Genomic DNA, 23,261 nt, shown 5'->3' with positions numbered 1-23,261 from the left:
ACAATTTTATGTGGTATTGCTAGAAAAGCCCTCGTTCCTCCAACAAAAACAAAAGCCAACGACTGTCCTTTCCTCTCTTACCAGTCTCTTAGCTTATACAACTTCAGACTTGCAATGGAAAAAACACATATATATAAAAATAAAAATGTAAAAGCTAATCAGTAGGGTCAACTCTTTTTACAATTATGTTTCTAGAGTTGTCTCCAATCAAACTAATGCTCCAAGACCAGAACTATTACATTAATGGTTACTTTTCTTTATTATCTACAAAACCTTTTCTGGCCAAAGTAGTAAAGACTCTATAGGAGTCCGATAACTTTACAAGGTGACGGCATTTCTGTGTTTATTGTAAGCCATTTCTGTTGCGAATTGCTAACAACTTTTCAAAGTGCAACACTGATTTGGAAATGCAGGCACATTAATACATCAATTGCCATGACTAATGTATAAACTTTTAATGACCTTGGCAAAACCTTTCTTTCATTGGGCAGGTGCCACTATTTTGACTGTACAAAATGTTTTGGAAATATGTTGAAAATTATACATGTTTTGGAAAATATTTCAGGATTTCGGTATAGCAAATGAAGCTATATTAAATAAGTTTGACATGGAGGAGAAAACACTCCGAAGTGGTGCAAGTCTTTTCTTTTTCCTTTAAAAAAAGAGAGAGATCCTCCAAGTGTTGTACATTCACAGAATGCTGACTTTTTATCCAAACAAAGTTAAGAAAATAAAGTATTATCTTGAATGGTTTTCAGTTTCATTCAGTCACTGTCGTCATCTTGTTTCAGACCACCTCCTTGTTCAGTATTGCCCTCTCCATCGCTTTCCTTGTCCCAGTCTTTCATAGATGCTCCCATCATGAAGTCATCACGCAGTATGTTCCATTCCGGCCCCTCTTCAGACTTCACTTCACCCTGAGTGTTTGAGGGGAGGAGAAGAGGAAACGGGAAGACAAGATGAATGTGAAAGGCAGTAAGAGATGGAAGCTTTTCATGCAATCGGAAGGAAACCTCTCATACTCTTACAATTTGCCCTGGCAGACCTACCAAGACCTAGCTCTTTATGCAAATGGTGCACAGAAATATGCAGGACACTCATAAATGACTTGATGCTAAAAAGCAAACTTGTTTTAACCAACCAATAAAAGAAATATGGAAACAAAACAATTATTCCTCATGGATCAAACAGTCAACCCTGGGCATGGCTTCCTTTATTAAAATCTTTCTTGGCAATCAGAATGGATTCATGATATCATTTATTAACCCCCAGGTGCTGCTTCATTAGAACACTTCTTGGCACATTTCTAACACACAAATATGGATTTAATAAAGGCTTAAAACCCACCAAATTTAATATTGAACATATTCTGTGATACGTGAACCAAATCCCCTTTATGTGGATTATTACCTCACTACCTGGGCTTGTCATATGGTTCAAAGCTGCCTCTAAAAGAAACAAAGTTGATCTGCACTCAGCAAGCCAACAACACCTTACTCCAAGTTTCCTACCTCTCGAAGGCAGATAAAGTGAGGCCATGCTGCACAGACTGGTAAATCATACAGGCCAGCGAGAGGAGCAGTCTCAGGGCAGGATGGAAGCAGCCTGGGTTGCAGTTCTTCTACGGGACATCGTACTTGGGCGGTGCAACAGCGCCACCCTGTGGCACCACTCGCAAATAACAGCTTGACGCTCTCACTGAAGGAAAATACCAAAAAGCATTCGATGCACTGAAGGATTTTGGTGGGTTAAGCCTTAGGAGCAAAATATTCCTGAGGAACAACGTGGCTCAGTGTCCAGCAGGCAAGCAAAACATTGTCCTACCAAAGTGGAATCGGGGGTACCCAAACCAGTAATTTACTTTTGCAGGGTCTCTGAAATGAAGATACTACAGGCATCTTGGGTGAGCTTTTCCAGCTGACTCACCCTGGTTGAAGTAACTACCACCTCCTGACACTGTACAGTTGCCTACTCGATGCAAAACCTGTAGTAAATACATGATCACTGTAGACATCTGTTCAAGTCCCTTCTTCGTCACGCATGTAGTAATACATAATACACAGAACCATAGCGTATTTAAGCTAATGTCTCTGCAATCGTTCAGAGCAGCATACGCAATATATAATAATATAATTAATACCAGGAGGAATAGAGAATGCAGGTCCATCACTGTAAACCTAACATATCATATCACACCAGCAGAAATCACTTGAGTGCAAAAAAAGTCTGCCAAACTATCTATTCTTAATAGGTAAACACACAGCAGAAATGCTAAATGTGACTTCTCCTGCAGCTCTTTCTGAAAGACTACTATCACAAAAAAGGGCAACAGTCTTAACACTTTCCTTCCCAAAATGAATCTCCCAGGGTCCAGCTCAAACAAAAAAGTTTTTCTTTGGGTTTTTTGTTTGTGGTTTGTCCTCTTCACAGCTGCTCTCATTGATGCCTACTTTAAGAGTAACTCTCCCATCTCAACAATCCCCCTTTCCCCAGGATAGTGCCTCCTAACCACTTCCCATTCTTGCAGCAATTCACATGCTATACTCAGTAAAGCCTGAAATAATCTCAGACAGGGCAATCAATTACCTGGAATTAAAGAGTTACAGATAAGGTATGTCCCCGGGCAGACCTTAAGATGTTCACATGGGAATAATTTGTATTAGTGCAAACACAGGTACTCGGTTCTGGGATGCAAGGAGAGGGTAGTGCTTTCCCCATCACCTCCCCCTCCTCCCTTTTTAACTGTATTTCAGTTGTTTTATATGTTTACCTTTGCAGAGTAGAGAAAGGTTGAAAGGATTACAAAAGTCATCAAGATTTTCCTTTTTTTAATGCAAACCTTTTATAAATCACTGAACACGCCACAGGGTTAAACTTGAAATACAGATGGAAAAATCCCATCTTCCTTACAACACAATCCAATTTTCTTGTTTGGTTTGGGTTTTTTTCCAATAACAACAAAACCAGCAGAGATTCCTCTTTTTTTTCCCCCCAGATGCACAGAACAGGGATTTTGTTGTTGTTGTTTTGTTTATTAAACAGCACAGAAGTAGTAGATCACTGTCAGCAATGACAGTGAAAGGCTCAGGGATTGAAAAGCCCAATGCTCAAACTCATCACAAGCTACTATTCAGCAGCCATGAGCCCTTCTTTCTGGCCACATCAAGTGAACGGGACAAAAGCAGGGCCTCAACAAAAGAGGGATGCTGATCCTCCATAGCATTACCCACTGCGCAAGGCACCACAAAGGTTTGAATAGAATTCTACAACAAGCCCTAAGGAGACAGACAGTGGTAGCATGTCCATGCCTCAAAGATTAAGATTAAATGCTTGAAAGACAATATTTAATCAATTTTAAGCATGCTCCCAAGTGAAGAAAACCCCACATTTAGTATCTTCATTCCTAACTCATTTACTGCTCTCTTTTCCCCTCAAAATAAAATCTCCCCAGATCTATTTTATCACAAAACATTCCTGGAGTCTTAAGAAAATACGCAGCAAGACTATTTATACAATTAACAATTAGTTCAACTGCAACATTGCTTCCCAACTTGCTTTATGTAAGAACGTTAATACACTTGATTTTTCAATGCCATAATCTGGTTTCATCTAAATAAAACACGACCAATTCTTGGCACGTGGAAAATAAACCAGCTTTCATGCTACACAACCGCTTTTGAACTCTCAGTCAGCTGTTCATCCACATCTCCCACATTTCACTACAACACAGAAGTCCCCTTTGAACATCCCCAAACGAAAACAAAGCAGGCTATATAAACATTAGTGTGTAATGCTACATAAAACGGATCCTTCGGCAAGGCATGGAGTGAAAAATTCTGGTGCTGCTTTCCCGCCCCCCCCCCCCCCCCCCCTTCTTTTTTGTACATACATTTGAACGGGTTTGTTCTTTGCCTGAAGGTGTGACAACCTATTTCAAAAGGCAGGAGTTGGTAAAATATCTCAGGAGTCACTGGTACACTGTGATACGCTTGTTATTAAGAGCCAAAATAAAAGAGACCAAAATGTACAGTGTAGTTATTCTAGTGCAGACACTTACTGCTGGGACAGACTGAAGCCCAGTTGAAAAGAGATCACGTAAATAAACACCATCTTGCCTGCTTCGTGTGTCACAGCTAATGCTGTGACACAAGTAAGACTCTGTAGTGGGGCCACACTTCCCCAACTAATTCTGGTTTGAAGACATATCTTCTACAATCTGCACCAGGACAAAATGAACTGAAATTCTTAGCCAAGTCCTAATAAAACCACCCACCCACCCACAAAGCTTAGGTCCGTCACCTAGACCAAACAGCCATCCCTTGCAGGATCCGGGTTGGAATTGCCTCCCGGATGCTTTTGGAGGAATTGGTCTAAGAAAGCCCCGTGGCATCAGCAGCAGCTATATAATCAAGTTAGAAATCTCCCTGTTTTGGTTGATTTCTTTACCACTGAAAAAATCTGGAGCTATATAATCCACTCTTGGTAAAAGACATTACAGTATCATCAACAGAGACCTGCCAAACTCACCACTGGAGTTGTGGCAGACTGCATTGCCACTCAGGTTGGAGATCGATGCTCTCCACCCCTTCTTAAGTTGCTGGAAGCAGCAGCAGGATACTTGTACCAGCACACAGCTGCTTCAGTCTGCAAACGAGTGCCTTAGCTCAAAGCCTGCTTCCTTTGAAAGCTTAAGGGAATTAAATTCAGTCTGCCTAAGTCACAGGACATTGTCATTTTCATCTGTTGCTTTACTGGCACAGCAATATCCTAAAACCAGAGCAGGAAAGTTTCCCAGCGCTTTTCAGAACCCCACACTGCAGAAGCAGACCAAAGCCCCATAATGCTTACTGGTAAGTAATGGCATTAAAAGGTAAGTCTTGAAATGAGAACACGCAGATCAAAGACAGCATTTCTCGCTCTGCTTTGCACCAGCTCCCATCACTTGAACATACCCCAGTTTCTGCATCTGCAAAACAGCAAACATACCCTGCAGTTACTGTCTTCTGGGTGCAGGCTGTAGGGGAATTGCTACAGCGACGTAGGTATTAACAAACGAACATTTTTAAGACCTAGGAACTGCAGTCAGCACACTGGACTCCCACGCCTTTACTCCATGTACAAGATGAAATGCCAGAGCTTGCAGGGGCATCTCTCTCTACCATCACATAAAATAAACGTTTATTTGTACCTGTCAGGGAAGGAATTTCTAACGTAAATATCTCTCAAGCAACGACTTTAAGCCCTGAGAAAACAATTCTAACATGTCTAATTAATTTGAACTGTCTCCCCAGGTTCCTTTGTTTTGCTCAATACAAACATCTAAGACCTTGAAATACAGGGAGGCTTTTGTCACGAAGAAGTTTAAAAGCGTAACTGCCAAAATGTATTTTCACATACATCTGACAACTACCTTCCCTGCCAGCCTGCATCTTGCTCAGAATGACTGCTGCTGTTTCTCATCCTCAAGCAAGTTGGTTTAAACCTAGGTCGAAAAAACCAGCATCAGCATACACTGTGGTATGTTAAATCGCAATTAAAAAAAAAAAACAAAAAACACACTTTGTAGAAGGGAGGGGAGGAAATGGAAAACAAAGAACACCAGCATAATCATTTCTCCTAAATTTATTTTCAGGAATATCCAAGTTCACAGGCTAAGAAAGCAAGTTTCCTCTAGGCAGGGAACAAATAAAGAAAACTGCAGCTGAAGTATCTAAAGGAGCAATATAAGCAGAAAACAAAATGTAATGATTTTTAACAGAAAAATGATACTTAGGTTTAATTATCAGTGCTCTTCCAGCTCTATTTAATTTGAATTAGTGAGATCTTGATTATAAGAAAGGTTCCTATGTATGCCTGAACCCACAGAGACAAAAACCCACAGATCTGGTAATTGAGAATATATCCTGCACCACTACTATTTTGAACTTCTGAGCTGAAGTCTCACAGCGACTCACTTTGGGAAGCATTTTTGAGCTTGAAGAACACGGAAGCTGCACAAGAGAAGTCTATTCTGCTGCAATATAATTCTCCATGATCATTTATTCCTTAGGGTGAGAGTTATTCAATACCCATTCGCATGCTCTCTCTGAATGAGAAATTAGAGCCACTGAACTGCCCTGGTATATTCAAAGTAACACTACACTGCAGACATCAACAGTAGCACAGGAGACTCACTCATACCACAAGGTCTCTTGTGCACATCAGAATCTGCACTGGCATTTTTAGTAAATAAATCTAAAAATGAAAATTTCGCAGTGTGTTTTGAAACTTGCTGTTCCTGTCCAAATTTCTCTCCAAGTAACACGCTGCAATTATTACTACAAGCACAAATACTGATTTTCCTTTTAAACACAGCCAGAAGACCACCCAGAGCTTAATGGCCTGCGTGAGGAATCTCCCCATCCTCACATCCTTCTCTAGGGTTTACTAGAACTGGAGATGTGTGAATGGGAAGGAATGCTTTGGGTTGGCACGCAGAGACTTAAACGTGCCTCAGCCTTAGAGGGGTCAGAACTGAATTACAGAATTTCTAAAAACAAGCATTCATCTGGACTTAAGCAAAGAAAATTGATTACCATCATTACTAAATGCTCAGTTGCAAAGAAGAATCACAGAAAGAGCTTATGAGGGAACAGATTTCCTCAGCCATCAGGAAGCTCATAAATCAGTATTTCTGTCAGAAAAGCAAAAATATTTTAAGAATTCAACCATAACACAGGGGCTTCCTGCATACAGGATGCTCTGGAACTCCTCAGCCCATTCTGTGCTCCAGCTCTGATAGCAGCAGTCTTGGAAATTCTTCTGCCGCACAAGGAATTTTACCACACGCTGCTGCAAGACTATGTCTGGCCATATTGGCATCCATATTCCCTTTACAGGTTTTAATGAGATGATGAACAGCATGGGCATGCTACACCCGGGATCTACTCACAGAAAATAAAAACTCATCAAATAAAACCCCACCTGAAAATAAGCCTCACCTAAAGAAACAGACTTACAGTTAAGTTACAACGCAGGTATGAACTGTTATCTTAACCCATACTAACAGTTCCCCTTGTGGAATATATTCTGCAATTTTGTAACTCACATTCTGTAAAATACAAGGCAAAGTGACAATGTTGTGAATGTCAAGTAATTACATCACTGTCAGGCCAAAACACTCCAATGACATAAAAAAGAAAAAAGTTCCACCAGTAAGTATTGTTAAGTAGGCACCGAACAAAAGTTAGCTCAAACTAGGCTGCAAATTATTATGGACAAGACACCTAGAAAGAGAGCAATAACATGTTCCCTGTGTTAGGTTATCAAGCAACAACACATCAGGACAGAAAGTTTCAGGCAGTATACTCTTTCAGTACACCATCACTGCTCATTTTCAGTCATGTTTGTTTTTTCTTCCTGTAAAAACAAACCTGCTTCATCACCCTCACCTGCCATGCCTGTTTATCAGCGGTTCTACTACTGACAGTGAAATTACTGCCTACCATACCAGCCACAGCTACCTCAGTGTTCACCTATTACTCCTACTTCTTCAGCTGTAAGTCTCCACACAGCTTTGTAATTTAATTACTTCAATGAGAGGATCCTTAGAGCAATGACTGCACAGCACCAAGATCAATTAATTCTTGACGTAAAGACCCAAGGAGTACTGTGGTTGAAAGCAACATATGATCGAGACTTCTGTATTTAAAGCAACACATTATACTTCCATTGCTCTTCAGATACAAATTTGTACAGCAAGTTACAGTATTCAAAGTAACTGAACAACAATTCTGACTTTGAAAAGACAATGCTGGCCATCAGAAAGACCAGCTTTTCATGCTAGCTAAACATGAGCCTCCGGTAACCAGTCCGCAAAATACTGTTCACTTTGTACCAAACAAACATATTGGTCAGTTACCAAGAGCAAACTTACATGGCCAGATTCCATCATTATTCCAAATAAGAAAATGAACTGCAAATTGTTCTGTTTGGATGGGACTCAAAATAAAGGAAGAAAGAACTTTTCTAGATATTTAGAGGCATTTCAACCCTGAATGAAATGCCACGCCACATCTCACAAGTTATGAAAAAGACTTCTCTCCATCAGCTGGTCCTACATTTCTTAATGTGTATTTCCTGCAGTAATGAAGACATGCTAAGAGTTTAAAGATCAGCCTAAACATCACACAGATCCACAACATCCTTGATGCAAGCTACAGAGTTTCCAAACCATCAAGCTGTACCTGGAAAATACACAGACACAGCAAGAGCGCCCAGTGAAAAGCATCTGGCCAAGACTAAGGCCTTCAATGTGCTATCCCTCAGAAATCAAGTACTGACACAGTCTACTTCAGACAAGTATTTGTGAGTCACAACAGATTTTTCTCAGGTGTCACCCATTTATGCAAGACACTTGCGTACTGTTTCAGTTGGGTACCTCAAGTTTTCTGCAGGTTTTTATAAAAGCTTGCCTGCTGGTACAGTAAAGAAACATGCAGGCCCCTAGCTGCTTGAAGTATTTTTTGATTCTTTTTTAGAATAAATTAGCAGCTCGCAGATTTTTGAATAATCTGAATGTGACTCAGATTATTTCCTACAAGCGATGCTGAAATCATCTACTGTTTTTCATTATGATTCAGCAAGAGGCATAGCTGAGTGAGTCCCAAAAGGTTGACTCAAACAACCAAGGCTAGAGTAATGACCAAGTCCTTCACTTCCAGCACTTAAGAAATCATCTCACAGAGTACTGATGAGGAAGAAGTGGGGCTAATAGTCCTTCACTTCCAGCACTTAAGAAATCATCTCAGAGTAGCTGATGAGGAAGAAGTGGGGCTAATAAAAACCCTCCTCTTCCTGACTCAGGATTTCCACTTGCATCTGAGTCCCAAAACAAGCATAGGGATCCAAAAAACTATGAGGCAGGATGGGGAGAAAAAAAACCCCAAACCACAAAGAACTAGCTTTTGTGTATTATTACTAAATATGAAATACTGAAGCTTTATGACTACTAAGCAGCTTGTCTGGCTAAACCTCTCTACCCTCACTGCCCCTGCTTTTACTTAAAATGGCTTTTGCAACATATCCTAAATGTCTTTAAATCCAAGCCTCTTTGATTTCATATTCCTGTAATTTCCCTCACACAGTCGTGGGTGAGTGGCAAACTCATTAAGGAACATACCATACCCCTCAACACTCCCAGGCTGCTTTCTAAACGCAGTTTAAACCTGAAGAGGAAATACGTAAACTGCCCGTGATCCCAATCCTTTATCTTACCCATCCTGCTACCCTTTCTCTACATTTCTGATCCTACCATCTCCTATGTTTTTGTATGGGTTTTCCCAGCGCCTGCAGGTGGAGAAGAAATGACACAAACCACATATAGAACACCGTCCAGGGTTCAGCAACAGACCAAAAAGAGGTCAGATCTTTCCAAGACGACAGCTTTAGTATCACCTGTAATAACAGTAGTTAAAAAAAAAAGTGTATTTCCTAAGCCTTCAGTAAATTTCAGAAACACTCATTAAAAACTGCCCAGATTTTCCCATTAAAAAAAAAACCAAACCACAAAAAACTCCCAAAAAAACCCACAACCCTCAATTCAGCAACACTCTAAACACTGGAAACTGGAAGGAGTTTGACCCATTGCTCCTGAAGTCTACCAAGATAAAACAGATGAATAGGTGCCCACAGAGGTCATTTCTAATATACATCTGCTAATTCCACACTGTGGAAATCAGAACATTTTATACCTTAATAAAACTTCAAAGTAAGTGAATCACTTTTTAAGATAATCTCCAATACAAAATGCTTAGATGGGGGAAACAAACTGGTTCAGATAGACAAGCTCCACCTAATCTCTCTTACTTCCAGAGAACACTTTTTGATACAACTTTATGAAACGTTCAGATGTATTTTTCTCCAAGTACATCGCCCTGCCTGTAAGAATTATGAACAAAGCCAAAAGTGGAGAGTTGCTTTTATAAGGCTTCCAACTCAATTTACCAGATAAATTCTAATAGGATTTGACTTTTTGTGCTTTGTATACTTACAAGAAGATCAAAAGAAGATGCGTACCACAAGTTTGTTTTTTTAAAATGTGGTTGTTTGGGACATAATTTTACTGAAAAGGGGCTTGCAAAACACAACACCATCATAGTATCCTGTACACTACTAATCAAATAGCAAGGCAAGTTAGTCTCCCGTATGACAGATGAAGCTGTCTCATATTTGCCTGACATTTCAATCACAAGTCCCTGTTTATATTCACTTACAGAATTTGCCAGACTTCAACTGCTTCATGCTGAAAGCTTTTGCAGTGTTTCAACTAAAATCACTTCATCTCTTTTCACAGAAAGGTGAACTTAAAATATTTTGTCTACAGCTCTAAGGAAGAAAGAAAGATACATTTCCTACAACCGTTAAGATCTTGCATCATTCATTCTTTCTGAATTTAAAAATCAGTGCATGATCTATTTTGGAGCTGGGAACACGTCTTTTGCTCTCTATGACCACTTTCCCAGATCTGGTGGAGTTACAAACATTTGGGGGACTGCCCTCTCCAAACCTGAGGTCACCACCTCAGTAGATACAAACGTATCTATTTCGTATCCAAATTCTCCTAAAATGTTTGTCTTTACTGATCACAGGGTGAGCTGTTCTGACAAACAGGGAAGTGCTCTCTGCATGCAAGCAGCTGCCAGGGCTGCTCTGGCAGTAGGCACCAGGATGCCACGCTGTGTGCCTGGCCCTCATGTGCGGGGGGAAAGAACCTGTCAGGAGCATAAAACATGAAGAGGTTAAAAAAAAAAAAAAAAAAGAGGTTGATGGAAACAGAGTGCAAAATCACAATCTTTTTCCCATCTTCACTTCTGATCAAGTATCTCAAAAAAGACAGCAGAAAGGGAAATCTGAGAGTAAAACCACAGGAAAAAGGGTGAACCTAGTGAAATACAGGCATCACACAGCCCTTAACCCTCTTATTTGGAGTTGAGCTCACAGTGTCAAGTTCTTGACATCTATCAATCAAATACTTAAATATTGACAAAGACCTACACTGCCACACTAAGACAGATGTGTGTTACCAGCCATGGCAAAAGAGAGGGAACTGAGCTTGTACACCTTAAAAACCTAACCCTGCCGATGTCCCAAACAGGGTAATCCAAAACATCTTCCTGTAAACAGATCTAAAGTAAAAATGTTGCCATCAACCAACCTCTAATACTGCACAATAACTCTTTACCTTAAAGAACATATGATATTTGGGATAAACTGGTGGCAGGCTGCACTGCATTTATCCCTAAGGACAAAAATCAGAATACAGCATACAATTAGGTAGTCAGCAACCTTTTGGTACAAACCCAAAAAGCTACATTAAAAGCATCAGCTCCAAACATATATGAGGTGACCTTCAAGAGAATGTACACACATTTGGGAAAAACAAATACAAATGCACAATTTATAAAGGAATCCAAATTAAAAGTTGCTGTGCATGTGATGGGAAGACATTTATTAAAGTTGGGAGAACACATCTACTCTGGCTGCAGCTGAACTAAATTAATACTTGGCTGCCCCCTCAAATCCACTGGAATACATGCACGCCTAGTTACTCCTTCAATTAGTTCTGTAAAACCAGCACACAACAGCTGTAGTAAAACTTCTGGTACTCTGCAATGTCATTATCACCTACGGCAAAAAGTTTCCTTGTAAGATTAAAAGGGGTGTTTATATACCTTACCAAATTTCTAGAAGTCATCTATGCCTTCATCTATACTTCAGAAACAAACTATTTCCTGCAGCTAGCTGAAGCAATTGTTTGGACTGTTTATACAAACAGGTATACAGATGAAAATAAGTCTTTTTTTTTTATTTTCCCCTCCCCACTTCTACACTGGAAACTGCAGAAAAAAAAGCAGAAGAAACCAATGGCCAGTACTTACACAGCTGCAAGAAAAAGGAAACTGTCACTCTCACAGGCTTTAAACAGATCTACTTTTTAACCTGGAAAGCACATTTATTTCCCCACCTTACTTGAAAATGAAAGCCCCAACATCACTTCTTGTGTCCCAGCAAGAACAGCAGTCAAAGTGTAGCACTCCTGCCCTTGAAAAAATCTTCAAACTACTGCTTAACATTAAAATATTTATGCGTATTAAAAGTCTTATGAACAAAAGAAAAATCTATAGCAAACCTGGCTCTAATCAAATTACTTACCAAACACACTAGGAATATTTACAAAACACACTTCAGGCAGAAGGAACTTTTCTGGAAAAGCATTTTATTTCAAGTCCCATATGAGCTATAGCTGATATCAAATAGCACTTGTATTCTTCTCCACTCATCTTTCTTCCATCAATAAATCGTTTTAGAATAGGTACTATTTTGAGACCAATACACCAATTTTTTCCAGATGTCATCACAACACAGGAAACAAACTGTACCTTCAAGTCATGTAGTCAGCACAAATTACAGAAAAATTACCTTGCAGAATTTGGATCATGGTTACTAAAGCAGACCAGGAAATCCTGCTCTCACTTCTACCATTGAAATGCTCTGCAACAGATCTGGTGTAAAAAAAACTTACAAGTTGAAGCAAACACAGGTGATACAGAAAACCATGCTAGAAAGGCCTAATTAAAAATTAAAGGTTGATGAGTGCAGGTTATGCCTGTCACAAAGAACATCTGTACCTTTCATGCCAGTTATTTATGTCACAAGGAAATTTTACCAGCCAGTAATGCTTTACATGGAGTAGCCCAAATGACAAGCAGAGTCAAGAAGAGCTTCTGGTACCAAACGACCCTGTTGTAACTGACATGCAGCAAGGGAGAAGACTTGAGGCTGCTCTGGGAATATCAGCTCTGAATTTCTTTGTCTTCTTACAACTAAGATTTCAAGACCTTATGTAATTCACTGCATCAGCCAACATGTCTGTGCAACTCAAAGGTGAGAAACTTCACTCAGCCGTGGAACCAAAGGTACTTCCCTAATCCATAATCCTAAAAGCACCCAGAAATTTCTTAAGGGCCTAAAGAAAACACAGGATTCCTTGAAGGAATCCTTGACTGCTACTACCTACTTCTGTACTTCCTCTGTAGACAGTGACTTCAGCTTCTAGGACTGGACAGACAGCATCTCTGATACGTATCTTCTTTTAACCTGTACTTTAATGTTACTTATAGTACCTTAGAGGTGGGAAGCTTCAAGATACAACCAACACATACTGAAATGAACACCTGGTCTGTAAGGATTGTGTTGAAAAAGATTGAAAGCTCTCATTTTTCAACAAATGCTTCCCAAAAAAAGTTGCAAAACAAAAAAACCCCACCACCCAAACAACAAACAAGTCGGTTGGTTTTTTTTAAAAAATAGAATTATTACATTTTTCTCCCACATCACAAGGCTTCAGATAAGGTGGTGAGGGGAGGGAAATTAGATGATCTTACCCAGAGGCAAGCATCATGGACAGTACCTTGGAAAAAAAGTCAAAAATATTGCACAAGTCAGCTGGCTCAGCAAGGATTAAGAAATACCTTGATAAACAGCTAATGATATGAAAGGCAAACCTTTTGGCTGCAGCTCTGAACAGTAATTACTCCCATCTGGGCACACAGAACCCCAAGAAGGGCTACAGTTTCACGTGGCACAGGAAAATTTTCACAGCCTTACAGTCTTTCTTTCATAGCTACATTGGGTGGGTGTACACCATGTAATATTTAGGCTAACAGCTAAAAGTATACTAGATTATAAACAACATTCTCAAAGGGCATGGGTTACCCGTCCTTCCTTCCCATCAATGTCTGAAACTGATGGAAGTGGAGAACAAACTTTTTAAAGTCGTTGTGCTACCGTGAAATCCTGGCTGCTACAGACGGGCCTTTACAGAGCATTTAATTTCTTTTTCTCACACATGCTTATATCTGACTAAATAATCAACTACAACAGAGCTTTATAATGGCTTTCTTCAACACCCTGTGACATTTGGAAGAAACCACCAAATTTTCAGAAACACAGCAGCAAATTTTGCATTCAGAAACAAGAAAGAGCATTTGCCCATTCTCACAAGTATAGTCAAGTCTCCTTTCATAGCAGAAGGCTTGAGTCAAGAAAGGTTTGCTTTCACTGGTAAAACTTTATTCTGCTATTTTTCCTGCTGACTGCTTGTTTTATGTGGGTGGGGTAGTGTTTTTATTGTTCTGGACTGCATTTTAATTGATGGCAGAGTGCCTGGAGTTTGGGATTGGCATCTCTTCCATTGTTTTTGTTGAGATAAATAAATATATTTCCCCCTCTTTTTTAAAAATTGAATACATGCCATACTCTCAACTGCTAAAAACAAAGCAGGCTGCTACAAAACAAAACAACCCACAAAACAAACAAACAAAAGCTTTCAGATGGCACAACCAACCTACCAAACTCCTGCTGCAAGGAATTCACCACCCAAAAGCCTTGTCCTTGCTTAATGCCCTCTGAAAAATCCTCAAAGACCAAGAAGCAGAGATATGACAGTGGTGGCCAACAGTACTGTTCAGTGGCTAAGCGTTTGTGTAATTCTCAGGAGGAGACCGAAGAGCAGATTTTGGCCTCAACCTCAAGCATTAACAACTACAAGGATGGGAGCCTGCTAAACGGGTAGGATATGCTCAAGAGAAAATAAGGCGATTAAGAACAGTTTGAAAAGGAAGAGTTTGGTTCTGTACTGAGTGGAGAGCCACTGAAGCAAATGCAACAAGGGAGAGAAGTAGTTATTCAGGCAGACATGGCTTTTAAAAAAAAAAAAAAACAAACACACCAAAAACCTCATCCCCTTCCCAAACAAAACAAACCTGTAAGTATAGCTTTATATTAATGAAGAACTCTGAAATCTGAAATTTTGTTTCCCAAGCAATGCATAAGCAGTACCTGTATCAAGACTCAAAACCAACACTAACCAGCCAGCATCTAAAGCATCAGCAGAGCACTGTAATGGAAATACGCTGTTACTGAAGCTGGCAAAATAAGACTTTTTTTTCAGTACAGAAACATCTGCAATTTGTTTTTTGACCTAGTAATTGGAAAATTTGCCCTGCTACAATCTGACACAAAGGTCCTCATTTTTGCTCAGCTATTGTTTTAATGCCTACCACAATAGTAGCTGGCACTGCTATCACTCCAATGTTGTTCTGCTATTCCAAGGGAGGCGTTGGGGGGGAAGGAAAAAAAAAAAAAAACACCAAACCCACACACACGCATGCCCTCCCACCCAAACAAGCAAGCAAGCTGGAATTATTTAAGGAGAAATAAAGTGTCAGCACCAAGCTAAATTGTTCTCATTATCTGAAGAATTTAAAAAATACTTTAATATTACACTTGCATGAAAATTGTATGAGCTCCTCATGCCAGGCAGTGTTTCAGCATGCTCCCCAAGTGCACACAAACAAAAAACATATGACAAACTGTTGTCTCCCAACTGATTAAAGTATTTCTTCCTGGCACAGAAAAGCACTTAGTTAACTGCTGTGAATCTGGGCCAACAGAAGTATTCCACCCACTACCAAGCACAAAGTTCAAACCTGAACAGAAATATGCTTCAAAAACGTGCAGCTTCTGAAATACGAGCAAGAGTATGCCTGAGCAACTTGTCTTCAACCCTGAGCTACTTGGTAAGATGAAAGAAGCGATCAAGAGTTGGATGAGTCCAACTACACTGTGTCTCTCTTGAGTATGTTTGGAAAAAAATGGAGTACATTAAAATACTTCTTTCCAAAACATTGCAACAGCAATAAAGCCACATCAGCCTAACATACACACAGGCTCGGGGAAAGTAAAGCCTACATATAACGTTTCGTATGTCTCAGTTTCTTTCTGTTGTGGTGTTCACTTGTATGGCAAAACGCTTCAGTTCCAGATACCATAATCATTGGAGGAAGCGAGTTCGAAATGCCCAAAACTGTAGGTACGTACAAGTAGTACAGTCTAACACATCAAGTAGACAAAAAGCCCCCGTACGTTCAACAATTTTGAAGAACTGGTAACTACTATTGGCCAAATTCCAATCGTCACAACCCACTAAAATCTAGCAGTTAGTTCCACAGTTGGCGGAAAATCCAAGATAAAAATCTAATTTTTTGTATTCTTCTTTTAAACACACAGCTAAACCAAGTTATTTGTATGCAAAGCTTGATGTCTTATAAGAAATTCCAGTGTTTTGTACCTTGACACTTTAAAAGATAGGGAAAACAGGCTAAGAGCTACTTGCTCCCTTCCTAAGTAGTCTCAAAAAACCCATATAACTTTTCAGTACAATTGCTGTCCATTAATGTGCCTGCTTTTCACAACAGCTGTTATTAGAGTATCTTGTAGGCATCTTCTCCCCAAAACAAAGCTTACCTGTTTACTTTTTGTGGCCTTTCCAGCAGCATTCTTGCTTCCTTTTGCACCGTCCATGTTTCTTAAAACACTGATGAAATCTTTCTTTGAAACAGACGACAGCAGTTTAGCACGCTGCCTGTCAGAGCTCCCAGTTTTCTTCACCTTCTCATCAATGTTCTTTTGGTGTGTCCTGACAGCATTAAACAATTGTACAACACCTCTGGGATAAGGAAAAAAAACAAAACAAAGTTTTTCGCTCAAGTTCCCTTTAGAGAAATGAACCACCTACCTAAGCAACTAATCAGTGCAGATGCTGCATGGTTTCTAGCTCCCCAAAACAGTTACTCAGAACCTCAATTCAGTTAACAAGTAACATTCACTACAACTTCAGAGACTTTCAGTTTTCACTCTTCCTTCATATTTCTTGCTAGGAACCAGTAACAAAAAAATGCACAAATTCAGATCCCGAAACAAGCACAGTGACATGGTACCTAGATCAGTGCAAGAACACGTTTCATCCCCAGAAGCGCGTTACTCATCTTACAATCAGCTATTAATTTCCTCAGGAAAGATCTTAAGAGCAGCTGAAGTAGGGTGACAAGGCAGAGGAATGAGTAAGGAGACAGATACAGACAGCACTTCAAGGTGCTCAACAAATGCTGCAACACCAAACTACTGCAATGCAGAACATGCAACTGAACTTAACAGCCATGGATCTGGTGAATCCTCTGTGGAAAACAAAAATACAGAGTAGTAGAAACAACTGTTCCACATTTTTTAACGTATTAAATTAACAAAATAAGGGGATCCAACAAAGCACTTCTGTTAAGCAAACATTACATTCCCCTCTAAATTTTTACTCTTTCACAAAGCTTCTGAAATCTGTTGTTGAACCTGATACTGTACAATGCAGACCTGTATATAAATCACTCTGCTCCTGCTAGTCACTTCTTAAGATTTCACTCTGATTGGAAACAGATTACCTGCACAGGCCCTTTCCTCCCCTTTTCGATATACATATATTTAAGGAAAGCATTCAGAAAAACTCTTACCTCGTGGCAATTCTCTGAAGATTTCTTTCTGTGTCTCGGTCTTTGACAACATCTGGCTTCACTCGGCACATCATTTCCCACTCCCGCTTTTTATCGAGCTGCGTTGTAAATATTGTTACATGAAACAACATGGAGCATTTGAAAATTCAGCATACCCTGACAGAGTATGTAGCAGAAGGAAAAAATATAAATAAATCAACAAAGCTGGTAAAAGGGGAGCTCCGATACAGGGCTGGATAACAGGTCTGAAGCAAGTCTATTGCACTGACACACCAGGGCCCACCATCAAATCTCCAAGAGTCATTTGCCTTCTGTAACAAAAACCAGATAAGAGTTGCACCAGAGTGATGCCTCTAGCTCAGGACAAGCAAAAGGAGTACAGAGAAACTCAAATACTTTCACACTGACTGCTACGGATGGAGGAATTATTCAAAGACAGCTTTCAATTACAAGACTTCACAAGCTGATCACAGAAATCCTGGGTCTATCAAGACAGGCGTGTCACATTTTGAGCCTTGGGAATTTGACTTCCCCTGCTGAATTAATCACAGGACAGCCTCATGAGCAACAGTGCCACACAGCAAAGACGACAGTGGGCAGAACTCAAACACCAGGAAGAGCATCAAGTGCCCACTGGAGAACAACTCCCGTGTACAACACTGATTTTTGTCTCTTTTCTGATGCACTGTTTCAAAACCAAACAGATTCACTTTCCCATTACCAGGGGCCACAATACCATCAGCTTTATTTCTGCTACAATACAATACAATAGGAGAACACTGTATTTCCCGTGCAATAGGGCAACACTATTTCACCAGCCTCTACTTCAGGAGTAAGGTAGTAATATTTTTTTTTCCACCTTCTAATAACTGAAGAGCATTCTAGTCCTGACGATGTTGCAGTACCTGTGTTTTATACAAGTAGTCTTTCATGAAATATCAGAATCTTTATAATTCCAGCCAGACTACTACAATTTTGTGTGTTTATGACAGTGTCTTTTGTCTTTGATCAAAAGAACTGCCTCAGTCTAGCTTCCATCAGCAAGACATTAATAAAGGCAGGCTGTTCTCAAATTTTTCTAAAGGGTAAACAAGTCAGTTTGGGGATCTGCAGCCCACCTCTGCTTTACGGTACTCCCACATATTGACTGGATAGGAACAGGCATTTAGGACAACCATAACAGAGCAGATGCCATACTGAAGCTCTCTGTATTTAAAAGGTAGGCTTTGGCCTAACCACAGCATGTCCCAGACTGTTATCCCATTGAAACAGAACTGGTAAGATGAGACATTAGAAATATTAATGCATTTTTAGACTGAAGGTAAATCAATCACAGCTTGGAATTAAAAGTTCCACCAAAGACACATAAAGAAATTACTTCGTTGCCAACACTGTTCTGTTTTCTTAATAACAGTTTCAGAACCAGAAGCAATTTTGGGCATGGACACATTAATAAATAAGCACCAGGAAAATCACTGAGGGGAGCAAACAATTCAAGACCACATCAATGACTACTGCAATCTCAACCTAGAGACCTTTGATTCTGGAAGTTGCAGCAGAAATTAAATGAAAGCAATTTTCTTCTCTTTCACTTTCAATGAGGGAGAACTATTTCAACTTGCAATGCCGACAAAGCGAATTATACTCCAAATTAACAACAGCAATTAGAAAACTAAGCTTAAAGCAGCTGCTTTCAATCTTCTCAACAACAAAAACACCTGAAGCTGACAGGCTGGAACAGTCCTGCTGCCAAAGATCAGCCTGCCTGATGGCCCAGAAAAAGCAGTAAGGGAAAAAGCCCTCCAGCATGACTGTGTGGAAAGTAAAAAACTGAAGCTACTTGAGATCACTGTGGAGGAGAGATTCCAAAACTGAAAGTCTCAGAGCACTCTCCCAAATCCCCACTGAGGGGATCTTGCATGTGTCCCCATCTACTGTGACTGCACAATGAAATACTGCATCTTTTTCTCACCTTCAACCTCTTCTCCAGCCTTTCTTGTTTTTCCTTTTCTCTCTCCTTCTCCAGGCTTTTATTCTTGGCCAAGATGGTGGATTTATTTCGTGGAATCGCTTTGTTGAGCACTTTTGCCATGGCATCTGCCCAGCCTGCACCTGGGCCAGCTTCAGAGCTTGCTGCCTCTTCAACCGCATTGCCCTGGGCTGCCGTTTCATCTTCATCATCGCCATCCAGGGCTTCTCCTCCTGAAGAGTAGCTGTCTTCTGGAATTCCTGAGCTTAACTCAGAATCTAAGGGTAAAAAAAAAAAAAAAAGAAAAAAAGAAAAAAAAGAAAAACATTATCAGTTCTGTTTCTACTAAGGATCCATCACCAGCGTAATTTGCTCCACATGTAAGTGTTATCTTGAGTTCAAGGCCACGTACTGCCTGCTGTTACAATTAACTCCTCAAGCAGGCATACACCACCATAATGAATTTATTAGAAAGTATCCAGTGAAAGTGCTTGCTCATGTCAGTGATGAAGTAGATTTAAGAGCTTGGGTAAAGGAGAAGGCAGCCTTGGATATTTATTATTAGACTAATGAATACTTTGATGTTTAGGAGTAGTATTTTTTGGAAAAAAGTGTATTTTCCAGTTAAAAAATTACCATTTATAAATGTATAGACACACATGTATCTATATGTATGGATGTACACACTTGCAAACCGCAACAGTGACATCTAGTGTTTAAATGCAACCAGCCACATGGATTAAATTGAAGGTAGGGGGCCATTTCTCACAGGAAAGCAACATCTGCTCAAGGAAAGTAATGCCAGCAAAAATACGATTACCTAAGCATAACGAACACAGACTGGAGACTACTTTGTGAAATACAGAATCAAGACAGTTGTCAGACAGCTTAAAAAGAAACCAGAGGCACTGAACTTTTATAGCTTAACTGCTCAAGTTCTTAATACACAAATAGAACACCCCCAAGTTCAAGTTTCCTTACCCTAAGCCCCCTTCAAAAACAAAAAAGAAGGAATTAAAGTTACAATACTGAAGTTTTCAATCAAGCAACAGCAAGACGGGAGGAAACAGCTAACTAGACAGCAAATCAGACACATGAAGAATCTGATACTTCCCTCCTTAACCTGTTCAGCAGGACAAAGAGCAAGAATAAAGTCTTTAACAGTGTGGATGATTAAGTAGAATAAAACAGGCTACAAGTTTAGGGTGTGCTAAAATACGTTTGGTTATTTCAGTGGACCACTTTATCACGTAATCAAGAGCAGAGCATACAAGTGTCCTGCCACTATTTAATATCATTCTATTAATATCTGTGCCACCCAGGAGTTTTAAATTAATTATATACAATTTTCAAGGCTGCAAATCAAGTGCAGGACAGAAGGAGGCTGGTTTCCAACACTTCCACAGTCCCACCAGCAAGGGGACAATTCCCCACCAACTCTGGGGTACCAGCTGACTGGCTTTCATCCATCTACCATTCTCACACTACTTTGAAAAGAATATTTTAAAATCACAATGTTAGGTACTGCTAAGCCAAGTGCTTTGCTCCTTAAGCACTACTACATCCTGTAAAGTACCTTCATAAACCAAATCATTAAGAGAATGAAGTCAGAAAAGCTTCACAAGATGTTTTCTGTAAAACCACACAGACAGCTATTACTGATATTCCCTATCAACTGTCTGTTTAATTACTTAAAACATACACTCTGACACCAGAATAACTCATTACTCTGCCTTCTTCGCGTGCTTTTCCAAGCAAGCAAAAAACCCCAACATAGCACCAAAACAATGGCATTAACCATTTTAAAACAAAGCCTCTAATGCCCAGGCATATTCAGAGGCTCAGAAAAAGAAGCAAAGTTGTATATTTACACCACAAGTGTAGAAGATAAATACTTACTGAACACCTGTTCATTATCTCTAACAGTATGATTTTTCCTACCACTAAGGTGAAGGCAGTGTTGTGTCATGGTCCACACAGGATAAATTATGGGGTTGTTTTTTTCAACAGTCCTTACTATAAAATGGAAATTTAGCAGTGGCAAAATTGTTCAACATATTCAGAAACTATTTAAAGGCATCCTTCGTAGGATATCAGTACATCTCCATATCCCCATTTCTAAATTAAAAAAAAAAAATGTTCATATTGCATGTAAAGGAAGAGGTACATCACCACATCTTGATTCCTCATGTAAAATAATTTGTCAAGTTTTCACCCCTAGTCCCTGTCCATGCTAGAATATTGCTATCTGGTTTTTAAACAGGGAATTAACACCTAATTGCAGCTTTTTATACATACAAAAACTAACAGCTACCAAAAGTCCAAACCCAAATTCCACACACTGTTTAGGACCAACTTACGGAGTCAGCCATAAAAACTGATTAGACTTATAAAGAGGAAAATTGCAAAAGCATGTATTAGACTCCTTTACATCATATCTTCTGCCAATATAATAGGAGGATAATGCCATCAACAACAGTTTGCTTTCAACAAGTAGAGATGAACAAGGTTTCAACAAGCAGCTATGAGTTACTTCTTTTAACATATCAGAGGATCTGTTAATAGCATGAGCTAAAGCAGAGCTATTTCAAAGTAATTTAGACTAGAACAACTCTCAGAAGTAGGACCTGGGCCTCTAATTTGAGTTGCAAAGATCAAAGCCTGGCATAGATTTAATATAAAAAGTTCTCGGGGTGGGGGAATATCCATGTACATCTCCATACTTTATTCTTCTAAACTTGCTCAACGATGTAGGTTTAGACACACGCAGTTAAAAACAGCAATCATTCAGCAAGGAGCTGCGAAAGGAGCTCCCACCCAAGGTCTCCCCTGGGGTTCAGTTTTGACCCCCAGAGCAAACAGCACCCCTGTCAGCTACAGCCCTGACTCCTCCCAGAACAAGGGAGGAAAACTACCCAGTATCACATGACATGATTGGGAAGGCTCACAGCTAGTTGGCTATACCCTCACCACACACCAAGAGGCAAAGACGAGCAGAGAACCACGTGTAAAGGATGGAGTAGGACCGTGTTTGTACTCCGCGCTCTCCCGGGGTTACCGCACTTGGCGTAGCTCGAGGGTCGCCCCTGGGGCCAGAGGGGCAGACACGCAGCCGCCGCCCCCCGCGGACGGGCCCGCTCTGCCCCGCCACCCCCCAGGAAAGGCGCCCCAGAGGCACACGGCAGCGAGCTACCGCGGTGGGCCCAGGGCACAAACGGGCTGCGGCCAGCGCTCGCCGAGCTGAGCAGAGAGCACGGCACAGGGCGGGCAGGGCCGGCGGGCACAACGTCGGGCACCGCGGGAAAGCCACCCGTACGGAGCCCCGCCGCCTCCATCCCACCGGGAAGAGCCTTCGGCAGGGGGCTGGGCCGGGGCCCTAGCTCCGGCCGCCTCGCACCAGCCGGCCCCGACCCTCAGGCCAGGCGCCGGAGGGGGCGAGGAGTGGCTGGGCCCACCGGCGGGCCCTGACGGGCTGAGGAGCGGCCGGAGGCGGCCCACGGCGGGGGCCGGAGAGACCTTAGAAGCCCGTCCGAGAGAACAGCGAGTCAAACGCCTTCCCACTCCCACCCCTTCCCTCTCCCGCTGGCGAAGCACCCCCGGTTACCGCTGTCTGCCTGCTCGCCCACAGCAGCCGCACGTCCACATGGGTCCGCCACGGCGGCCGCCATATTCCCCTGCGTCCTCCCCAAATCGTGTTCCGGCCCGGCCCCCGCGCCGCGAACCTGCGTTCCGGCTCTAAAGGTTCCGGGCAGGAGAGCGACGGCAGCGGCTTCCGGGGCGGGCCGCGGGCTTGAGGGGGCACGTAGGCGCCTCCAGGAGCCTGGCGGGGGCAGATAGGGTGTTTTCACTGGCCAAGCGGTAGAAATGAAAACCCAAATAAATCAGAGAGGTCTGCCAGGGCTTCTCCTGTC

The 23,261-nt window shown here is 41.1% G+C and overlaps 1 protein-coding gene across 1 annotated transcript; it reads right to left on the bottom strand.

The window, feature by feature from the left end:
- Positions 1-233: 233 nt before the first annotated feature.
- Positions 234-23,057, bottom strand: RRP15 (ribosomal RNA processing 15 homolog). Its single transcript, XM_055725947.1, has 5 exons — positions 22,955-23,057; positions 19,354-19,628; positions 17,382-17,479; positions 16,348-16,549; positions 234-917 (listed from the first exon to the last, which is right to left on the bottom strand). The coding sequence occupies exons 1-5, from the start codon at positions 23,016-23,018 to the stop codon at positions 765-767; spliced, it is 792 nt and encodes a 263-aa protein (XP_055581922.1). The 5' UTR covers positions 23,019-23,057; the 3' UTR covers positions 234-764.
- Between the last annotated feature and the right edge of the window lie 204 nt (positions 23,058-23,261).

This window comes from Falco cherrug, chromosome 13 (assembly GCF_023634085.1).
Source record: "Falco cherrug isolate bFalChe1 chromosome 13, bFalChe1.pri, whole genome shotgun sequence".
Taxonomy (NCBI): Eukaryota; Metazoa; Chordata; class Aves; order Falconiformes; family Falconidae; genus Falco; species Falco cherrug.
The sequence above is the reverse complement of the archived record's forward strand: the minus strand, read 5'-3'. Positions and strand labels throughout refer to the sequence as shown.

What these genes read in the sequence shown, in the direction of transcription:
- RRP15 (XM_055725947.1), bottom strand. Translation starts at nt 23,018, where the DNA reads ATGGCGGCCGCCGTGGCGGACCCATGTGGACGTGCGGCTGCTGTGGGC. An exon ending in CTTCAGAGAATTGCCACGAG is followed by an intron (nt 16,550 to 17,381) that starts GTAAGAGTTTTT and finishes TCCTTATCCCAG; the next exon opens with AGGTGTTGTACAATTGTTTA. An exon ending in AGGCCACAAAAAGTAAACAG is followed by an intron (nt 918 to 16,347) that starts GTAAGCTTTGTT and finishes TCAAACACTCAG; the next exon opens with GGTGAAGTGAAGTCTGAAGA.